Genomic DNA, 8,820 nt, shown 5'->3' on the forward strand with positions numbered 1-8,820 from the left:
TTAATAGGTATAGACCTGTTGGTAAATTTGCAGTGGGTCATATAATTTAGTTAAGATGAAAGTGAAAATGTCATTTGATGCCTTTTGTTATGCCCTTTCATAATTCAATAAATGCTACTGGGGCTAATTGCATCTTGAGCCCTTAAAGGGCCCCAAAGTAATTTCATTTTTGTAACCACACAAAGAAGTTATTAATACTAGTTAAGTTATTGAAAAGTGGTTAAGAACATCACTAGTTTATAAATAAGTTGTTCAAGAGTAACATATTCCAAAAATACTTATTTCTAAAAATTCAAACCTCATTTATCAGGCAATTCAAATATCCATAATTACTTTAACTAATAACTACCTTAACTTGTACTTTGAAGCAAAATTAAGGTCCATGCTGGATATGTTCTGCTTCATCAATGATGGTAATTTGGAATGTCACTGTGTTATGGGCCCAGTGATGTTGCATTAATTGGCAGCTGAGAGGGATGGATTGTACCACTTATATTTCCATGGCTTGTTGTTCCATTCTTTGTCAAGTCTTGACTTGAAGGAGGCAGCAGTGGGTGCAGTCATGGTTTTGTCTTGACAGTTGTTGGTAATACACTTGGTAAAATAGTTTTATGCATTTTGGTCTTCACTTTGTTAGCTTCTGCAAGTGTCCTCTAGTGCTGTGTTGACCTGTATGTTTTGTGAGGAGGGTGTTGTTTGGTTAACTATTATATTAGTAGGTCAGCATCATATTGCACCTGCAATGTCTGAAGACTAGTGTTGGTAGTTTTAGATGCTCTAGTCTTTTATCATACTGCATATTTTGTAGACCCATGATGCCTTTGTTGGCACGTCTTTGAACTCCTTTGGTTATTCTGGTATCAAGCTTGTAGGAGGGGGAGGTCAAACATGTTCCAAAATCCAAGAACAGCCTATTAATAGCCTTGTAAAGTCTCAGGAAGAGTGTACAGGAATGACTGGTGACAGTACATTTCAGCAGGCCTAGACTTGAGTTAGCTTTTGACACTACTTGTTGCCAATGCCTGCAGAACTTGAGTTGCTCATCAACAAGTACTCCCAAGCATCATTCTTCATGACTGGTTTGTAGCTAAATATCAGATCATGACTTCTGGCCATGTATGGTATACTGGTGGTGAGGATTGTTATTGCTGAAATGGAGGACACTGCATTTGTTGATGTTGAACTCAAGTAGCCATTCACTGGTCCACTTCTGGATTCTCTGGAGGTCTGATCACAGGCTTTGTGGAATGGCTGGCTTGCAGTCATCAGTATAAAGCATGGTGTTATTTGTGGCTTCCTTTGTCTTATCATTTATGTAAATGAAGAAAAGGGTGGGGCCTAGAACAATACCCTGAGGAACTCCACTGACAACATCACCTGGTTTGGGAAATTGTGGATGCCAACTGCCAATAGTTTGGCCCTAAGGTGTCTGTGGGGCACCTTGTCAAACACTTTAGCAAGGTCAAGCAAAATAAGGTCAACAGGTACTTCCTTCTCCAGAAGGTCAATGATGATATTGTAAGTTTCAACCATGTTGGTCTCCACTGAATTTCCTGAAAGGAAGCTGTGCTGGTCCAGTGACAGTATACTGCTGGACAGAAGATGTGTCAAAATTTTGGCATTCACAATATGTTCCAGGGCTTTTGCTACAGCTGAGGTTAAGCTGATAATTCTCTGCATTTGTCTTTTCACCTTTCTTGAATATTGGTGTAATGTGAGAGCTTTTCTAATCTGAAGGCTGTCTTTGAGTGAAGGGACTTCTGGAATATTTGACATAGTAGAGTTGAGATCTCATTAGCTAGTTTTTTTAGGAGCCTTAGGTGGGTGTTACCCCTCCCTGCCAACTTGTTAACATCTAGCACTTCAAGTTGCTTCATGACAGACACCAGAGAAATTATGATAGGTGGCATAGGGTTTGGTACACTATACACTGTACTGTTGAAGAGAGGACCATCAGGCTCATTGGTAAACACTGATCCAAATTGCTTGTTGAGTAACTCAGCAGTTTCTTGCAGGTCAGTAACTTCTGTGCCATTAGATTTCTTTAGCTTCTTTATTGAATGTCTAATATGATCTTTGCTGGATATGTAGTTCTAGAACCTTTTGGGGTTTCTCTTGCTATAACCTGCAGGCTTGGACTCAAAGTTTGAAAAGAGTTGTTTAGTGAGATTTTGTAGTTTGTTTTGACCCTTTGCAAACTTCTCATAGTCATCATCTTTCCCCTTTTTGTGATACTTGTTTCAGCATTAGCTTTTTTGTTTTTATTCTCTACATATCTGAGGCGTCATGTGTGGGAGTCAATTGAAAATACTCAATTTAATGGTAAAATTGAGTTTATTGAACCTACAAATAATTAACACATCTAGAATGGGATTTATTTGCGATAAAATCCCATTCATCAGGATTTTCATTCATATCCCATTCATTCATAGGAATGGGACTTATTGCAAATAAAATCCCATTCCTAGATGTGGTAGTTATTTGTAGCTTTGATAAACTCAATTTTACTATTTATTGAAAACCAACACATAACAATAGATATTTGCATTTTAAATCAAACCACCCCCCACATGTTAAAAGAGCAGTTGTAATATCCCTTGTTGATTGTGCCCTAAACATTTGTTCTGATTCCCACATCACAGCAGAATCAAACTTAATCAAGGGCATACTTTTTGGAAATGGGTATCCTATTTCATTTATTAATAGTGTAATTAACTGTAGACTGAAAAGACATTCCCATAAAATTAATGAATAGTTTACCATGTGAGATTTCTGACAAGCCCTTAAACATAATTTACCTCCCCTACATCCCAAAAATCACTACAAATCTTAAAAAAAGTTTGCACAAAAAATAATCTGTACATATTATTCACAAATAATTTTTAAATCATAAATTTCTAAATTCTGGTAAAGATAAAACCCAAGTTACTTGCCAAAGAGGGGTCTATCAAATACCATGCAATTGTGGCAAATATTATGTAGGTAGAACACACCAGAATTTAGAAAAGCCCATACAACTGCCCTTATTTGATGAATCTGCCCTTATTAGCAATGACCTAGGCATAAAGCAGGTAGTCCGAGGATCAATTGAAATCAGACTTAAGATTAATAATAATATTTACTTAAATAGGGACTTGGGGGAATATACACTAAATGCTTTATACACAAATTTAATAAAAATGATCTTCCAAAATATTAAAAAAAAAACAATAGACATTAACACAGAACCAGTCACAAAAAGAACTTTGAGGTTAGCTGCCAAAAAGGCTGGATTAGCAATAAAAACGCGTTTTTAAATTATTTTTCTTTCATCTCATTTAATCACCTTGTTTTACCTTACTTTTTATCAGTCCTGGTTGAACTTTGCAGAAGTAAGGATGCTAGGACTACTTTGGAAAAATTTTAATTTTTGGTTTTATTGGTCGCATGTTGTTGTGAGCCTTTTTTCTTTCATATATTTTTGTCTTGCTGAGGACGGCCCTTGGACATAGGGCCAAAATATTCATTCAAACTATCTCCACTGTCTTGCAAAACGATTTCCCTATTGTTCTTTGTGGTTTTGTTGTTTGTTACCTGGCTCAACAGTAACTGTAACTCTAAAAAAAGGAATTTTGATACCAATAGATACATCAAAAGAATTGTATTTTTATGTTGATTTCAAGTATATAGGTGCCATCAAGTGTATTCTTTCCCGTCAAAAGGAACGAGCCTCGGAAAGTTTGCCTTATTTTCAAAAAAAGGAGGAGACGCCCCCTGAAAGTAGTAGAATCTTAATGAAAACCACACCATCAAATTCAGCATATCAGATAACCCTTCTGTAGGGTTTTCAAGTTCCTATCTGCAGGAATGTGGAATTTTCTATTTATTGCCAGAAGAAACATCATGGATGTGTGTTTATTTGTTTTTTCCCCAGAGGTGATGGTATTGACCCAGTAGTCCTAGAATGTTGCAAGAGGGCTGATTCAAACAGAAATTATAAGTTCAAGTGCCCTCTTTAAGCCACCCCAAAAATTTGGAGGGCAACTAGGCCCCCTCCCGCACTCATTTTTTCCCCAAAGTCATCCGATCAAAAATTTGAGATAGCCATTTTGTTCACCATAGTTGAAAAACCTAATAGCTATGTCTTTGAGGACAACTTAATCCCCCCACCATCCCTGGGAAAGGGCTGCAAGTTATGAGCTTTGCCCATTGTTTACATAAAGTATTGGTTCTTGGGAAATATACAGACGTTTTCAGGAGCAATTTTTTCTGGGGGGGGGGGAGGCTGTTATGTTGGAGGATCTTTCCATAGAAGAATTTTTCATAGGGGAAGATAATTTACATGAAGGGGGCTCTGGATTTCCCAGCATTATTTAAAAAACAATCAGAAATTAAATAAAAAAAACAAGTTTTTTCAGCTGAAAGTAAGGAGCAACATTAAAACTTAAAATGAACAGAAGATAATATAGATATAAGGAGGGTTGTTTCTCCCTAAATAGCTCACTCTTATGTGAGCAAGAAATGAACAGAAATTTTTTGGTATATGAAAAGGGCTGACTCCTCCTCAACACCCTGCTCTTTATGCTAAAGTTTGACTTTTTTTCACAACTCTACTTTTTGAAACATTAAAAATTTTAATGTAAAGAGTGGGGCATTGAAGAGAAGACAGCCTCTTTCATATACAGAATAATTTCTGTTTGCTTTAAGTTTTAATGTTGCTCCTTATTTTCAGTTAAAAAAAAACTTTTTTTTATGTAATTGTTAATAGAAGCCAGACCATATAGGATTTTGAAAGTTTCTTACACTTTTTCTTCTTTGCCTTGCCTCTAGTCAACATGTTAAATTTGGTATTCAAAATGGTTATTTCATGAATTTTGGTTCTTGAATTGTCTTGAAATTTAGCTTCTTGAATTTTGAAAAAATCAAAGTGTGAATTTCTGACAAATAATTTTTATTAGACTTCAGGAAAGATAAGAAAGACAAAAAAAAATATATTGTATTAAAGGACAATTCAAAGAATCAATAAAGATCTTGAAGAATGATACTTAGTCTTATACACCAAAGATCATAACAAAACAAGAATATGCAAAAGGAAAAGATTTGTTAATAGGACAGTTAAAAAGAAATTGTACCATCAATCAAAGACCAAATATTTTGACTTCACACACAAAAGGCTTTATTAATGAGGGGGGGGGGCTTAGCTTGAACCAACTTATAAAAAAAGGTAAGAAAAACTTAATAAATAAGAGCTATACAAGAACGACCTGAGCATTGAAAGAAAAACTCAAACCTATCAATTGGCTGTTTTTACATTTTTCTTTGAAAATACCAGGGCAGTGTCATGAGCAGCCAATTTTCAGGTGGGTAAGCCCATACTATATCAATTGCACCGCATGCAATTTACATTAACTACAATCCTCATAAACCCAACCTTGTTGTGGGTGATTCTATTCAGAACTTGAGATGATTGTTTTTCACCACTCTTCCAGAGCTGTACTGTTTTATTGTGAATAGCAGTATATGCTACCAACTGTTTGTTAATGTTCAGAAAGCCATAGGCTAACTGTTGTTCAGCTGGAGTAATCATTTACTACAAGATGGGCATGGGCATACTGGAACAGATTGGTATCTATACGCATAGGCCTATCTAATGTTGATATTTAGTGAAAAAGCTCTTAGGAGATTTTTGTATTTCAATAATGATTAGAAAATATTTTTAAATATATAAAATTATTTTATAAAATCTAACTATATAAAATACATAGTTAGAAAATATTTTTAGAAAAATGAGACCTTGTTGGTTCTCAGTGTTACAATATAACTGCAAATTAATTTCCAACTTAAGTTCTCTTTGTAGGCCTATTCATTAAACACTTTTAAATTGCTTCTTACTATTATTAGTTGATTTAGGGAGAGGCCTGTGCTAACCTCTTTGAAGAAATAGGTATATATATACCAAATCATATTATTGAGTTAGGACTAAAGTGAATACACCATTTGATGCCTTTTTTTGGTAAAGTTCTACAAAATCATATTATTGAGTTAGGACAAAAGTGAATACACTATTCAATGCCTTTTTTTATGCTTATTACGAATATAATAAGCATTTATATTGGAAATGAATTACCGCCCCCCCCCCCCTATATATGCCAATTCAGGGTTAGGTTTGGTATACCCTAGATCGGGGGGGGGCGGCTGAAATTCATTTCCGATAGAAATACTTATTATATTTGTAATCAGCATAAAAAAGGTATCAAATGCTGTATTCACTTTATTCCTAACTCAATAATATGATTTCATAGAACTTTACCCTTTTTTATGCTGATTATGAATATAATAATCATTTCTATTGGAAATGAATTTCAGCCCCCCCCCCCTATATATGCCAATTCAGGGTTAGGTTAGGTATATATAGGGGGGACTGAAATTTATTTCCAATAGAAATGATTATTATATTCATAATCAGCATAAAAAAAGGCGGTCAATATCTACCAAATCATATTATTGAGTTAGGACTAAAGTGAATACACTATTTGATGCCTTTTTTAATGCTGATTACAAATATAATAAGCATTTCTATCAGAAATGAGTTTCAGCCCCCCCCCTCCTATATATGCCAATTCAGGGTTAGGTTAGGGGTCAATATCTACAAAATCATATTATTGAGTTAGGAATAAAGTGAATACACCATTCAATGCCTTTTTTTATGCTGATTACAAATATAATAAGCATTTCTATTGGAAAGGAATTTCAGCCCCCTGCTACATAGGCTATACCTAATCTAACCTAACCGGTCAATATATACCAAATCATATTATTGAGTTTCAAATAAAGTGAATACACCTTTCAATGCCTTTTTTATGCTGATTATGAATATAATAAGCATTTCTATTGGAAATGAATTTCAGCCCCCCCCCCCATATGTAGGTTATACCTAACCTAACCAAACCCTGAATTGGCATATATAGGGGGGGGGGGCTGAAATTCATTTCCGATAGAAATGCTTATTATATTCATAATCAGCATAAAAATAGGCATCGAATGGTATATTCACTTTAGTCCTAACTCAATAATATGATTTGGTAGATATTGACCACCCAACCTAACCTAACCCTGAATTGGCCTATATAGGGGGGGGGGGGGCTGAAACTAATTTCCAATAGAAATGCTTATTATATTTGTAATCAGCATAAAAAAAGGCATCGAATGGTGTATTCACTTTTGTCCTAACTCAATAATATGATTTCGTAGATATTGACCAGGTTAGGTATAGCCTATATAGGGGGGGGGGGGGGTGAAATTCATTTCCAATAGAAATGCTTATTATATTTTTAATCAGCATAAAAAAGGCATCGAATGGTGTATTCAATTTAGGCTATTCCTAACTCAATAATATGATTTGGTAGATATTTACCACAATATTGCTCTTTGATGACTGTTATACAACCAATTTAGGGGGCCCACAGAAGTTGCTTATCCCCCCCCCCTTAGTTCAGAATGAAATGATGCCACTGCTATCACATAGCCTAGCATAGGCATAGGCCTAGAAAGAAGTAGAGCTAAACTAAAATTTTACTGTAACATTGTAGACTGGACCATGTAAGAAAACATCTTACTAGCTCTTTTGTGATAAATCTGATGTTATACACCTTCTTTTGGATATCAGGCACCAGGATGAAGTTATCTCCTGGCTCCCATCTCCGGGTTTATCTCCCTGACCTAAAATTGCTTACCCTATAGCTCTGAAAATAAAAATTATCCTTAAAAAAAACTGCTGAAACTTACAGCCATCAACTGATACCAAATTTTTTAATTTTTTGCTGGTTTCGATATTTTACTTAAAAGTACAAATATAAGCATGAACTTAAAATTAATGACTTAAATATTTTTTTTGGCACAATTTTTCATTGTTATTTGGAATTCCTTTGTTAGGAGCTTTCAAATGAGGTGTTACATGACTATATTAAAAAAATATTATTTTAACTGTTAGGCCTATTGAGGTGGAGGCAAAAAAATTTTGTTGCTTCATTTTTTCATCAAAAGCTATAAATCAGCAAATCATTTGAAAGCTATCTTTATTCTAAACATGTTTCTAGCGTTTTTTTATACATCAAGTCTAACACAGCACCATAAATTCTCTTTTGTCTCCCATCTCCCCTTTCCTCCCAAACCCTTCTTGTCAAATGAAGTAAAATTAAAATTCGTAAATAGATTTGTCATAGTGATATATCTCTTGAATGGAGAAGTTTTCATTTCCTAGGAATGTCCTAGCTCCATAAACCCCCCTACCCCTGAATATAAGTACCTCCCACAGAAAAACATGACAAATTTAAATTTGGTTCAAAAACTATTGAATAAAAATTTAAAATCTTTATATCAGGAGCTTTCAAATGAGGTGCCGCATTACTATATTCAATTATATTTTATCTTTACTGTTAGAGAGGTAATCTAGAGGTAGGCCAAATGAGGTCTTTCATTTTCTGTCAAAGCTTATGAAACAGCACATCATTTGAAAGCTATCCTTCTTCTGAACATGTTCCTAGCGTTGTTTTCTACATTAAACCTAAAAGGGCCACACATACACTCTTTTGCCTCCCATCTCCCCTTTCCATTCAAACCCTCCATGTCAAAACAAGAAAACTGAAAGTTTGTAAAGAGATTTTTTATAGTAACATACATCTTAAATGGAGAAGTTTTTCTCGTCTAGGAATTTCCTAGCTCCATAAAACACCCTAATCCAGAATATAAGTAGGCCTACAACCCAAAGAAAAACATGGCAAATTTAAATTTGGTTCAAAAACTATTGCAAAAGACTTAGATATTGAAAATCTTTATGTCAGG

At 34.7% G+C, this 8,820-nt stretch overlaps 1 protein-coding gene across 1 annotated transcript; it reads right to left on the minus strand.

Moving 5' to 3' along the window:
* Positions 1-1,338: 1,338 nt before the first annotated feature.
* On the minus strand, positions 1,339-1,776 carry LOC148938892 (uncharacterized). Its single transcript, XM_089107465.1, has one exon. It carries the CDS (start codon positions 1,774-1,776, stop codon positions 1,339-1,341), a length of 438 nt encoding a protein of 145 aa, XP_088963591.1.
* Positions 1,777-8,820: the final 7,044 nt, after the last annotated feature.

Source organism: Artemia sp. Qi Xiang Cuo, unplaced genomic scaffold, assembly GCF_049724085.1.
Source record: "Artemia sp. Qi Xiang Cuo unplaced genomic scaffold, ASM4972408v1 HiC_scaffold_39, whole genome shotgun sequence".
Lineage (NCBI taxonomy): Eukaryota > Metazoa > Arthropoda > Branchiopoda > Anostraca > Artemiidae > Artemia > Artemia sp. Qi Xiang Cuo.

Bases quoted from the DNA above. Each gene is read 5' to 3' on its own strand.
- LOC148938892 (XM_089107465.1), bottom strand. From the start codon at position 1,776: ATGTCAAATATTCCAGAAGTCCCTTCACTCAAAGACAGCCTTCAGATT.